Source organism: Podarcis vaucheri, assembly GCF_965113315.1.
Source record: "Podarcis vaucheri genome assembly, chromosome: 16".
In the NCBI taxonomy this organism is placed as follows: domain Eukaryota; kingdom Metazoa; phylum Chordata; class Lepidosauria; order Squamata; family Lacertidae; genus Podarcis; species Podarcis vaucheri.
Genome location: NC_138754.1, coordinates 27,793,775 through 27,807,114, shown reverse-complemented (window position 1 = coordinate 27,807,114; position 13,340 = coordinate 27,793,775). Strand labels below are relative to the sequence as shown.

Here is a 13,340-nt window from a genome sequence, read left to right as displayed (position 1 = left end):
GTTGTTGTTTTTCTTTTTTTTTATTAAGTTTTACAAAATTATACACAAACAAAACACACAGAGAGACAAACATAAATCATATCCTTATTAAAATTACACTTATTGACATTGTTAAGTGACTTCCTCGCTTCCCCTTGGTTGAATTTCCATGCATATCCTTATGACGGCTTTCCAAATCATAATTCTTATAAACTTAACTTAGTCCATTAACATCCTTATATCTTTTCAATTCGAGACTGTACATGTTAAACATATAAATTCCTAAGCCAATCTGTTGCCTGCAAGCTATTTCCAATTGGTTTAACTTAACAAATTTAGCTAAGTAATCGTTAAATTTTGTCCATTCTTCCTGGTACTCGTCCTCCTTCTGGTCGCAGACTCTTCCGGTTAGGTCGGCTAGATCCAAAAAAATCCATCATCACGCAGTGTTGTTGTTGTTGTTTTGCTACGTGAAAAGTTCCCAAATCGGGCATGGAAAAAGGAAGGTGCGATGATGATCGCCTTGGGATCGGGGCCTGGCAAGGTTTCAGGCGGGTGGGAGAAGGAAAGCGGGGGTGGGAGAAGGAAAGCCCCCCCACCCAGGAGGGGGCTCCAAAATCCTAGGCAGAAGCGGAAGGCAAAGTCCCGACGGAACAAGCGGGGGACCGGGCAGGTAGCAAACGGCTGGGAAGGAAGGGGGTGCCCCCGAACAGAGGCTCCCCCCGCTCGCCCGCCTTGCCGGACGCCACTTAGACTCGGCTCCCTCCCCGCCGCGCGCACGTGCCGCCGAAAGAGAGCCGCATCTCGCGGGCGGGGCGGGAGCGCGCCGGAGCTCCAGAGGGACCGCGCCGGGCTGGAGAGACGCCGCCGCCGCCGCCGCCGCCCGCCCGGCACTGCGGCGCCGGCAGCAGCAGCAGCAGCCGGAATGTAAAGAGACGCCCCCCCCCCAAACCAACAGGCGCCCCTCGATCACGCCGGGACTCCGCTCGGCCAGGCCCTGCCCGCGGAGCCGAGCCCCGGCCGGCGATGGGCTCGCGGCTGGGGCGGCAGAGCAGCCTGGAGGAAGAGGCGGCGGCTGCAGGGGAGCCGCCCCGGCCCAAGAAGAAGAAGCAGAAGCAGGGCTGCCGGGGCCCGAAGGAGCCCCCGCTCCCGCGGCGCCGCCCGGGCTTCCCGCTGGCCTCGCGGCTGCTGAGCTCCGAGAAGCTGCCGGGGGTGCTGCGGAAGAGCAGCCCGGCGCCCCCCTACGTGCGCCGGGTGGGCTGGATCCGCGACATCCAGGCGGCCCTCCGCCAGCGCCGCCGCGACCAGGCGACGCACACCCTCCGCCTTCTCCGCAAGGTAAACACGGCCCGACGGGGCGGGACGGGGCCGCGTCCTCGACGGAGCTCCCAGGGCCGCCGTTTTGCTCTTTTCAAGCGGCGCGCGAAGCCTTTCGAGACTTGCCGGCAGACGGCTGCTCGAGGGGCACCGGGCCGGGCCGGGGAAGCTCGACGGACTCGGCGCCGTCATGCTGGGCGGCTAAGGGGCGGCCGCACCGACGTGCAAGGCTTTGTTCCCTGCTCAGGGCGTGGCTGGCAAGGGGGCGTGCCGGGCTTGGGGCCAGGCGAGCCCCGCAGGGACGCGACGCCCCGCCGGGTGTCCCCTGGCCAGGATCCGACGGCGCGTCCGAGTCCCCGAGCTGGTGCCCGGCGCGGGGCAGAAGCCTTGCCCAGCGGGCATCGTCGCGAGTTGCCCGAGGTGCCTCCTGCCCTTGCCGCGGCCTCCAAGGTCGCCCGAGGGTCCTCGGTGGAGGGAAGCGAGGAGTTTGCGCCACGCCGTCGGGGATTCCGGGCGGTGTAACGTCGCTGCCGCGAGTCATCTCCGTGCCCCGCCCACCCCTTTATGATTCTTTCATAGCTGGCTGGCGCTGTAGGAAGATGCACGCTCTCAGCTGAAACTAAGGACGCTTTGAAATAAAAGCAGAATTTTTAAAAGTGGGAAATAACCAAGCAGCAATCTCAGAGTTGTGGGGAATAAGTGTTTTAGATCCGACACCCACGGTGAGTTGGAGAACAAGAGATCCTAAGAGAATGCTTGGCATTTTCACACTCCTCTCTCCATTTACACGGGGGTTACATTCTGAGGCACCTCGTGTTTAAGGGAAAATGCATATATTGGGAACACCATTAAAAAAGTCTGCAACACCTCTAAATCTCTGGAAACCCTAAAAAACCAAACCGAAATCGCTCCCTCCAAATCTCCTTGCTAAAACTCTGCACAGGCCTCAAAGGTCAATGCAAAGGCTCATGGGATTGCTAGACACTATTTTCATGCCGTTTTTGTGCTTTTTAGGGCCTTTTTTCTCCTTTTCGTGCCACTGCTGGGTTCTCAGTTGCATGCTCGCATGGTTGTGTGTACTTCGAACACACGTAAATGGGGAATTGCCTGTACTATCATCATTAGCCTCATCAGTATTAAATTTACCACATTTTCCCGTCTATAAGACTCCCCCACGTATAAGACGCCCCTGAATTTTTGACATTATTTTTTTAGGAAAAAGCCCTAGTCTTATACACCGAAAAATACGGTATATTCCCTCCTCCTCTTCCCAATAAACCCCTGGCCAGCAAACAATATACAATTTTTTTAAAATGAAAGCACCATTACTTCATTAAATATATACAAATCATTGTAGTTGATTAAGACTGCAGTTCTGGTTATATACTTGGAAGGAAGTATATACTCTTAACCCTTAACTCAGCTGGGCTTCCTTGTCTCCTCCACCTCCAATGCTCTACAGGTAAAGGTAAAGGGACCTCTGACCGTTAAGTCCACTTTGCAAACCTAGCGAGACCATCTTATTGTACCTCTTGGAAATAACAAGAGAAAGGTCATATATTTAACAGAAGAAATTTAAAATACCTCAAGCGCAATTTGCAGCGACACCCTCGGAACCCCTTTGCCCCAAACCCAGCACTCCCTTGACCAGAGAAGTCAATTATAACTGATGATAATTATCATTAGCCTATGAAGGATGGATTTATGGCTTTCTTCCAAAGTAAACCCAAGTAGCTTGTGCAACATAAACACAGGACAAGGGGAAAGAAAGAACCCACCATCCCTTTTTTTAAAAAAAAAAAGGCAGAGGAGGAGCTGTAAGTCATTCATACATGTCAGCTTAACTCTTTGCAAAGGAATAAAAAAAGTAAAATAGCCAGCATTTTATTCTATTCGTGGTAAAATCAAGGCAATGCTTCAATTGTGTTTCAGAATTTGGAATCCTTTATCTTTCGCCTGAATTTTTTCCCTCTTTTCCCCACCCCTCTTACATGTGAGGGAGGGATCCTTCCAGGTTTGGTGGACTTCCCTGCCGTTTGAAAGAGAAGCATTTTGGGGAGGGTTTTTTTTGGGGGGGATTCCTCTGGATGGAGGTTTAGGGGCCCGTCTGGCTGCCAGCCAATCAGTAGTGGGCAGGCAGATTAATAATAATAATAATAATAATAATAATAATAATAATAATACATTTTATTTATACCCCACCCTCCCTGGCCAGAGCCAGGCTCAGGGTGGCTAACACCAGTAAAATCACAGTAATAACATAATGGGGGGGGGGGAACCAATTTAAAATACAGGTTAAAATGCAATTTAAAATGCAGCCTCATTTTAAAAGTAGCCCATTGATCAAAACCATAAGGGGGGGCGACATAAGGGTCAGACTGAGTCCAAATTTAAAGGTCCGTCCAGCATTGGTGTTTTTTTGGGGGGGGGAGGACAGGCTGAGATGTAGCTCCAGCCAGGTTTGGGTGAGCAATCCTGGCTAAAATGTGGGGGTGCAAACGCCCTGAGGTTGGGTTCATGGGAGTTGTTCTACCAAAAGTGGTAGAACAAAAAGAGCCTGCAGACTGTCTCGCCAGAGTGGTGCATGCTCTGGTTATCTCTTGCTTGGACTACTGCAATGCGCTCTACGTGGGGCTACCTTTGAAGGTGACCCGGAAACTACAACTAATCCAGAATGCGGCAGCTAGACTGGTGACTGGGGGCGGCCACCGAGACCACGTAACACCAGTCTTGAAAGACCTACACTGGCTCCCAGTACGTTTCTGAGCACAATTCAAAGTGTTGGTGTTGACCTTTAAAGCCCTAAACGGCCTCAGCCCAGTATGCCTGAAGGAGCGTCTCCACCCCCATCGTTCTGCCCGGACACTGAGGTCCAGCTCCAAGGGCCTTCTGGTAGTTCCCTCACTGCGAGAAGCAAAGCTACAGGGAACCAGGCAGAGGGCCTTCTCGGTAGTGGCGATTGCCCTGTGGAACACCCTCCCATCAGATGTCAAAGAGATAAACAACCACCTGACATTCAGAAGACATCTTAAGGCAGGGAAGTTTTTAATGTGTGACATTTTAGTGTATTTTTGGTCTTTGTGGAAGCCGCCCAGAGTGGCTGGGGAAACCCAGCCAGATGGGCGGGGTACAAATAATAAATTATTATTATAAAGATGGAGGGCATCCTTCTCCCAGTTTTAACCTGACTTGGTGGCTTAAGGCTCCTTTCCCATTGCGGCGCTTGAGCTTCATCCAGCCTTTCAGCATCCAATTGATTCCCACCTCATACTGAAACAGAACCAAATTCCTCTTTAATGGATGGTTGTCTGTCTCAGTTGTTGGTCTTGGGTCCCCATGTTTATTTTTAAGGGAAGTCGCCAGCTATCCTTCAAGTGCTCCGTCAGGGACTGATTTTGCCAGGAAACCCTTCTTTGAGAAAGGAGCAGAGTATTTAGCCCAGGAGGCTGTGATTCTGCTCCCCTCATCTATAGAATCTCACCCCCCCCTCCACAACCTTGCCCAGATTCTGATCCCTCAATTCCATCTTTTGGCTTTTCCCTGCAGGACCTTGGTTTAGAAGGGACATTCCTCAGTGAAGTTCTCTACAAGAACGCAGCCTTCCTCAACCTTGTGGATCCCATCTCCCACGATCTCCTGATGAGCCTTGCACGAGACCTTCAGTGCCCCCAAAAGGTGAGCCCATTATGGGGTGTGCATGTTTTGCTAGTTGGGCAGTAGGTGCCTGGAAGTTTCTTCTCCTAGGGTCCCTCTCTCAGGAAATACAACAACAACAACAACAACAATTTATTTATACCCCGCCCATCTGGCTGAGATTGGGTGGCTCCCAATCAAGTGATAAAACAGTACAGCATTAAATATTAAAAACTTCCCTGAACAGGGCTGCCTTCAGATGTCTTTTAAAAATAGGATAGCTGCTTATTTCCTTCACATCTGAAGGGAGGGCGTTCCACAGGGTGGGCGCCACTACCGAGAAGGCCCTCTGTCTGGTTCCCTGTAACCTCACTTCTCGCAATGAGGGAACTGCCAGAAGGCCCTCGGAGCTGGACCCCAGTGTCCGGGCTGAACGATGGGGGCGGAGAGGCTCCTTCAGGTATACTGGACCGAGGCCGTTTAGGGCTTTAAAGGTCAGCACCAACACTTTGAATTGTGCTTGGAAACATACTGGGAGTCAATGCAGATCTCTCCGAACTGGTGTTATGTGGTCCCAGCGACCACTCCCAGTCACCAGTCTAGCTGCCGCATTCTGGATTAATTGCAGTTTCCGGGTCACCTTCAAAGGTAGCCCCACGTAGAGTGCATTGCAGTAGTCCAAGCGGGAGATAACTAGAGTATGCACCACTCTGGCAAGACAGTCCGCGGGCAGGTAGGGTCTTAGTCTGCGTACCAGGTGGAGCTGGTAGACAGCTGCCCTGGACACAGAATTAACCTACACCTCCATGGACAGCTGTGAGTCCAAAATGACTCCCAGGCTGCGCACCTGGTCCTTCAGGGGCACAGTTACCCCATTCAGGACCAGGGAATCCCTCACACCCGTCCGCCCCCTGTCCCCCCAAAACAGTACTTCTGTCTTGTCAGGATTCAACCTCAATCTGTTAGCCGCCATCCATCCTACAAGCCTCTCCCCAAAGCACTCACAGATGTCGGCAGGGTTTCCGGGGCAGCGCAGTCTAAACTAGCCAAGGTCAAAGGCAGGGAATCAAACAAGAACAGGCTGCCATCCAAGGTTGATATCATAGAAGCTCAGGCAAGGAAGAAGCGAGGAGCCAGAGACCCGTGTTGTTTCCAGCAACTGGGAGGAAGAAGAGGGAGGCTTTATATAGGCCACAGCTGCTGGTGATAAAGGTGTTTCTGGGTTGCTTACTCACAAGGAGCTCCCTCACTCACAAGCGGCGTGATGCCTCTGTATCTGCAGGCCCATGCTATGCCATGGCTCTTTGGCTCAAGCCATCATTCTGTGGCTGTCCAGGTATCTTTGGAGATGTTGGTAGCTCCTCCCCTGCTGATCTGTTCTTATTGCAGTTGGTACTCAGAGGTTGTAGGGACACGGGTGGCACTGTGGGTTAAACCACAGAGCCTAGGACTTGCCGATCAGAAGGTTGGCGGTTCGAATCCCCGCGACGGGGTGAGCTCCCGTTGCTCGGTCCCTGCTCCTGCCAACCTAGCAGTTCGAAAGCACGTCAAAGTGCAAGTAGATAAATAGGTACCGCTCCAGCGGGAAGGTAAACGGCGTTTCTGCACGCTGCTCTGGTTCGCCAGATGCGGCTTAGTCATCCTGGCCACATGACCCAGAAGCTGTAGGCCGGCTCCCTCGGCCAGTAAAGCGAGATGAGCGCCGCAACCCCAGAGTCGGTCACGACTGGACCTAATGGTCAGGGGTCCCTTTACTTACTCAGAGGTAGACTGCTCCTGAACTTGGAGGCTTTAAAAAAAAAAAAGCTATCATGGCAGAGAGTCTCCCCTGGGCATTTGCATCAGCTCAGGATGTAATGTGTTGAGTCAAGCACTGCAGGGTGGTGGTGAGGTTTTGGAATTGGGGAAGGGGCTCCCTCGGGGGAGGCTCCGTGTCCAGTACCTTGGCACTGAACAACCCCAAAAATGCAGAAGAAAGAACATCACACACAAACACACCCCTGCAAAAAACAAAAAGAGAGTAAGCACTCTGAAGTTGCAGACAGCCACTCCCTTGCCTTTTCAGAGCAAACAGGGCCACATCTGATGCAGCTGAGCTAGGCTTGTGCAGGGAGAAGCTGTTGTCATGGGGGTGGGGGAACGGGAGAGGAAAAGGCCAGCCAGCCTCAGAGATTATTCTGCCTCAACATCACTTGAGGGCCTTTGCAGATTTGGTTTTTTAGATATATATATGATATTTATTAAAGTTTCAAAGAAAAAATTACATAAATAAAAAGAGGGGGGGAAATAAAAAATAAAAATAAAAATACAAAATACAAAATACAGAAAAAAGATAATAAACATTTAAAAAGAAAAAACACATCAGTCTTTCCGTACCTTACATTTCATTTCCTTACTTCCCTGACCTCCTCACACCTCCCTTTTTTGTATTCCAGTTCTGTTAATTAATTCAGCAATTCCTTTCCCTCTTTGTTTTTATCTTAATCCTTTAACTTAATAAATTATAACTTTGAATTTTCATCTATTAACAATCCATTTTTACATACACCTTAATAACATTGCTGCTAAAACCACTTAACTTCATTCAGACATCATTCTAACATTCATTAATTTTGCAATATTTCTGTAAATAGTCTTTAAATTTCTTCCAATCTTCTTCCACCGACTCTTCTCCCTGGTCTCGGATTCTGCCAGTCATTTCCGCCAGTTCCATATAGTCCACAGATTTGTGCCTTTATTTATTTATTTATTTATTTATCGGGAAGTTTTTAATGTTTGGTGTTTCATTATGTTTTTATGTGTGTTGGAAGCTGTCCAGAGTGGTTGGAACAACCCAGCTAGATGGGCACGATATTATTATTATTATTATTATTATTATTATTATTACTACTACTACTACAGTGGTACCTCGGGTTACATACGCTTCAGGTTACAGACGCCACTAACCCAGAAATAGTACCTCGGGTTAAGAACTTTACCTCAGGATGAGAACAGAAATCGTGCGGCAGCAGCGAGAGGCCTCATTAGCTATAATAATAATAATAATTTATTATTTATACCCCGCCCATCTGGCTGGGTTTTCCCAGCCACTCTGGGCAGCTTCCAAAAGAATATTAAAATACTGTGATACATCAAACATTAAAAGCTTCCCTAAACAGGGCTGCCTTCAGATGTCTTCTAAAAGTCTGGTAGTTGTTCTCTTTGACATCTGGTGGGAGGGTGTTCCACAGGTTGGGTGCCACTACCAAGAAGGCCCTCTGCCTGGTTCCCTGCACCTTCGCTTCTCGCAGTGAGGGAACCGCCAGAAGGCCCTCAGTGCTGGACCTCAGTGTCCGGGTAGAACGATGGAGGTGGAGACACTCCTTCAGGTATACTGGACCGAGGCCGTTTAAAGTGGTACCTCAGGTTAAGAACAGTTTCAGATTAAGAATGGACCTCCAGAACAAATTAAGTTCTTAACCTGAGGTACCACTGTATTATTATTACATCCTTTATCTGAACATCCCAGCATGGTGTACAACATTTAAAACATAATTTACATGGCGTAATAATAATAATAACAAAATAAAACAACCACGGGAAGAAAAACCATAACAGCAGTTTCCCACAATTTTATAAGGCCATAGATTGTTCATTGGCCGAAGGCCTGGGTAAAAAGGGATGTTTTTGCTTGGCGCCTAAATGCATGTAAGGATGGCACCAGGTGAGCTTCTCTGGCCTGGCTGATAGTTCAGCATCTCTGCTAAGATGAGGTAAGCCAGCATCCATAAAATTCCTCTGGGTTCCAGCTCTCCTCTCTTCAGAGCAGCCCTCACATGGTGAGCTGCGGTTGCAGAGTCTACCCTGGATGGCCGGATTTGGTATTCTTCCAGGGACATGAAAAGCCGAGGAAGCCATGTAGGCCCAGGAAAAGACTCCAAAAACCAGTCTTAATAAGGATCGAGCGAAGGGATGTGAAGCTTGCCACAGTTCAGTGACATTTGGAAAGAAAGTGCCCAGACCTTTTGGAGGTCTGGTTTGCAGAACAACACCACGGCTGCTTTTGCTGTTTATTATTTCACAGAGGTCTTATTCCGCCAGGCTCTTCCCCTTTGAGCTGGCTCTACTGACGCCTGAGCACCAGGACAGGATGTTTTGGGGGAAATGGATCTGCGTTGATCTGCAGGAAACGCTAGAGCTGTGGCGCAGGAGGGGGGGTGGGCACTGCACAAACGGAGGAGACCAGTGCCTGAGTCCCTGCCAATGACTTCAGGTCTTCTGCTTTCAGGAATACGACCCCTGGAAGTCCTCAGACCGGATCTGCCGGCAGCTGATTTACCACTTGACTCCTCATTCCAAGTGGCACCGGCAAGGCCTGCCCCGGCGGAGGTCCCAGGCCAGGTGAGGGATGAGGATTGGGCTGGAGTCGGGGGTGGGGAGTCTGGGTGCAGATTTCAGGCAAGGAATCTCTTCCTGGAGATTAAATATCCCCTAAGTTTGCTCATGAAAGGGGTGTGCCCTTAAGGACCAGACCTGTCAGACACAGCATGACCAACCCATGTTTTGAAGGTCTTTGTTGTTGTTGTCGTTTAGTCATGTCCGACTCTTCGTGATCCCATGGACCACAGCATGCCAGGCATGCCTCTCTTCCGCTGCCTCTTGCAGTTTGGTCACTCATGCTGGTAGCTTCGAGAACACTGTCCAACCATCTCGTCCTCTGTTGTCCCCTTCTCCTTGTGCCCTCCATCTTTCCCAACATCAGGGTCTTTTCCAGGGAGTCTTCTCTTCTCATGAGGTGGCCCAAGTATTGGAGCCTCAGCTTTAGGATCTGTCCTTCCAGTGAGCACTCAGGGCTGATTTCCTTCAGAATGGAGAGGTTTGATCTTCTTGCAGTCCATGGGACTCTCAACAGTCTTCTCCAGCACCATAATTCAAAAGCATCAATTCTTCGGCGATCAGCCTTCTTTATGGTCCAGCTTTCACTTCCATACATCACTACTGGGAAAACCATAGCCACCTTTGTTGGCAAGGTGATGTCTCTGCTTTTTAAGATGCTGTCTAGGTTTGTCATTGCTTTTCTCCCAAGAAGCAGGCGTCTTTTAATTTCGTGGCTGCTGTCACCATCTGCAGTGATCATGAAGCCCAAGAAAGTAAAATCTCTCACTGCTTCCATTTCTTCCCCTTCCATTTGCCAGGAGGTGATGGTCTTTAGACCAGCGTTTCTCAACCTGTGGGTCCCCAGATGTTGTTGAACTACAATTCCCATCATGTCTAGCTAGCAAGGCCAGAGCTCAGGGATGATGGGAGTTGTAGTCCAACAACATCTGGGGACCCACAGGTTGAGAACCGCTGCTTTAGACTCTGTTTTGAAGCTCGCCTCCTTCTAAAAACTGTCTTTTTCTTTCTCTCTCTCTCTCTTAGTCTGAAAAACAGCTTGCAAAAGAAGCTGAGCCCGGACACGATGGATCTATCAGGGATCCCCCTTTCCATGAGAGACATCCACCGCCTGGCTTACTACCTGCAGAACAAAGGTGAGGACTTGAGCACTGTGGACCTGAGCTTCACCGACCTGACGGACGAGATGATGCACCTGTTGCTGCCTTTCCTGTGGCCACTGCCCAACCTCACTCACCTCTCCCTCAATGGGAACCGCCTGACCCGCGCCACTGTGAAGGACCTCACCGACGCCATGAAGGAGGCGAGCAAGTTCCCCTCCTTGGCGTGGATCGACCTTGGCAACAACGTGGATATCTCGTCCATGCCCCAGCCGCTGCTCGTGGGCTTGCGGAAGCGCCTGGGCCAGCACACCACGCTGCCCACCATTTACGAGGTCCTTGACTGTGAGGCCGAACTCTCCAGTGGAGCAGAGGCCAGCCAGACGGAGGAAGAGGAAGGTGCAGCAGCTGGAAGCAAGTCCCACGACTTCCCTCCGCAGTCCTGCGAAAGGTGATTGGGCGTGCGAGGCCTCCTCTGCAAGATTGAAGCCCTGGCAGCGAGAGTCCCGACCGCAAGAGGTCCTCTTGCCTTTACCAGCAACCCTGCCCAGCTTGGAAGATTTCCAGCCAGGGCCCGTTGCTGCCATCTGCTCCCCAGAGCAGCTTCCTCCTAACCACTGTTTGCATTACACAGACACGCCCCCACCCAACAGGGACTAGTCACTTACTGTGGCCATGAATGCAGACCTAGGAAGAGCGAGCCATCAGGAGGCAGTGGGCAAGGTAGAGAACTTAAAATGAGCAGCACCACAAGTTGTTGGGACAAAGCAGCAGCTCCTGCCCCCTCCCTCAGCTTGCAGGTGGGGGCCTGTACCCCCAAGTGGTGGTGGGATGGAGGCTGCATCTAAAGGCTGAGCGGCCATGGCTTGCAGACCTTAGAAAGGAGAGGCGGTGGCAGCTGCTGCAAGCCTGGTATTTTGTTTTGGGTTTTTTTGTTCCAGTCTCCAGACAAAAGGGCAATGGAATGCAACGTTCTACAGAGTGCGCAAGCCAAGGACATGTGACTGTGTTGCAGCGTCAGGATATTTCAAGGCTAAGAATATGTGAGGTAGGGGACTGGGAGTTGCAGCAAAGGCAGAGATGATATCCCTTTTCAGATTCAGTTATGGACCAAACTGGAGCAGGGGGAGGAGTCTCATGGGAGCATCTCTGCTGCATGGGCTGTTTGAGATGGAGATACAAATGTGCATGTATTTTTTTTAAAACAAAAACAACATGCAAAAGTTCTGCACCGCTTGCTGCTTGTAAAGGATCACCTGACAATTTTTGAAGCAGTGTTGACAAGGCTCCGCTTCCGATGCCAGCAAGGAAACTGAAGGGAGAGTTGGAAAACCTCCCCTGTGCATTTTTCAGTGTTGACCATTGCTGTATGTGGCGAATGATAATAAATGGTCTTCTTGGAATAAGAGGCAAAAGCATTGCAGTGGGAAGGAGGGAGGTTGCATGCAGACAAATGAAAGGGCTCACGCACAAACCGTATGATGCAGGGAGGGCGAAAGAAAGAAAAAGCAGAGGGAGACATCCCAGAAAAGTTTAAAAGCTTGCTACACTAAAACTGAACTCCATCTGCTACAATTTAAGTAGCAAACCCCACGTTTGTCCCTACTAGGTGTTTTGCTTTCTGAGCTACTTGTAATTTTGCTAAAAATCCAGAGATTTAAAATGATGTCCTCCGAACATTTGCAGCACATAAAACACCTGCAGGCTAACCCACTTGAAGCAGCAACAGTTGCCCTCAAGCAAACTTTTACTGGGAGATGCCCTCTCCCATCTTGTGTCTTTCCACATTAGTAATAGGAACCCCCCACCCTGAATGTTACTGTGGTGATGGCACTGTCTCAGGGCTGGGAGGTGCCTTTAAAGCCCTCCAAGGAACTGGGTCTGGCAATTTTTGGACAGGCTGGGAGGTGAGACTGGATTCCACTTTCTGATCTGAACAAACCCATGCAATGTTGGGCTGCAACGTTTCTCTCTCCCGAAGCAGCAGATTTTTCGTCCTCTGGTTTCCCTCCCTCTCCAGGCTGTGTGTGAAGGCAGAATTATGACTGGCGCATTCCCCAGCCACATAATGATGCTGCAAAGCTTCCAGGCAGCTCGCAGAGAATATTTGCTCTAAAAATCTGGGTTTTATCAGGAGCCAAGATCCGACCTCCAGCAAGTGGCCATTGCACTAGTAGAAGGCATGTGTTGCCTGTGATTTCCCTTGGAAAGGATCTCGGGTAGCCTAGCTGGGAATGGTCTCTGCCTTTGAACTTCCAGAGCTGCTGCCTCCCTCACTGGGCCACTGGGATGATTCAGAAGGCTGCCAATGAATATGCTCAGGGGTCACATTACAGGTTAAAAGGAGATACCTCTAATATCAAATATGCAGCACACTGGCCTCATCTGCACTGGCAAAGCTGTTGCTCATCTACCTCTCCTCTGTGCCTGAAAAAATCCCCTCCAAAGACCCCACCCAGAACAATGTTCTGGCAAAATGAACAGCCTGAATTCAGTCTGCAGATGCAAGCTCATGCAAACAGTACTCGCTGAATGTGCAAACTTTTTGCAAAGGACGCCGCTTCAAACCTAAATAAATAATCAAGGTAAAGTGTGGTTTCACCTTACAATGTTTTATTTCTTACTAAGTTGTTGGTCTTGGTTTTAAAGTGATGTCTACCCCCCCCCCCCGGGCTGAAAACGTTATGAGGAAGAAGAACACTTTCTAAGATCATCTACCATCCAGTTCTTGGAACAACCCATCTGCTGAGCCCTGGGAGAAAACACCACCATCTCCCAAGTTGCTGTTATAAATGGTGGGTGAAAAATCTGAACTGAAAATCAACAGGCTCATAGCTGACTCACAGGCAAAGGTAAAAAAAGAAGCCGCCTCAACTGACCAGTAGCACTGGCTGCTGAAAATCAGTCTGGAACTGGTGCAGAAGCAACAGGTACAGC

At 50.0% G+C, this 13,340-nt stretch overlaps 1 protein-coding gene across 1 annotated transcript; it reads left to right on the top strand.

Annotated features, from left to right (window-relative positions):
• Positions 1 to 706: 706 nt before the first annotated feature.
• Positions 707 to 11,809, top strand: LRRC75B (leucine rich repeat containing 75B). The gene is made up of 4 exons (XM_082203377.1): positions 707 to 1,317; positions 4,843 to 4,971; positions 9,197 to 9,309; positions 10,330 to 11,809. Exons 1-4 carry the CDS (start codon positions 1,006 to 1,008, stop codon positions 10,856 to 10,858), a joined length of 1,083 nt encoding a protein of 360 aa, XP_082059503.1. The 5' UTR covers positions 707 to 1,005; the 3' UTR covers positions 10,859 to 11,809.
• Positions 11,810 to 13,340: the final 1,531 nt, after the last annotated feature.

Bases quoted from the DNA above. Each gene is read 5' to 3' on its own strand.
- LRRC75B (XM_082203377.1), top strand. From the start codon at position 1,006: ATGGGCTCGCGGCTGGGGCGGCAGAGCAGCCTGGAGGAAGAGGCGGCG. The intron at 1,318-4,842 runs GTAAACACGGCC...TTTTCCCTGCAG, and splicing joins CCCTCCGCCTTCTCCGCAAG to GACCTTGGTTTAGAAGGGAC. The intron at 4,972-9,196 runs GTGAGCCCATTA...TTCTGCTTTCAG, and splicing joins ACCTTCAGTGCCCCCAAAAG to GAATACGACCCCTGGAAGTC.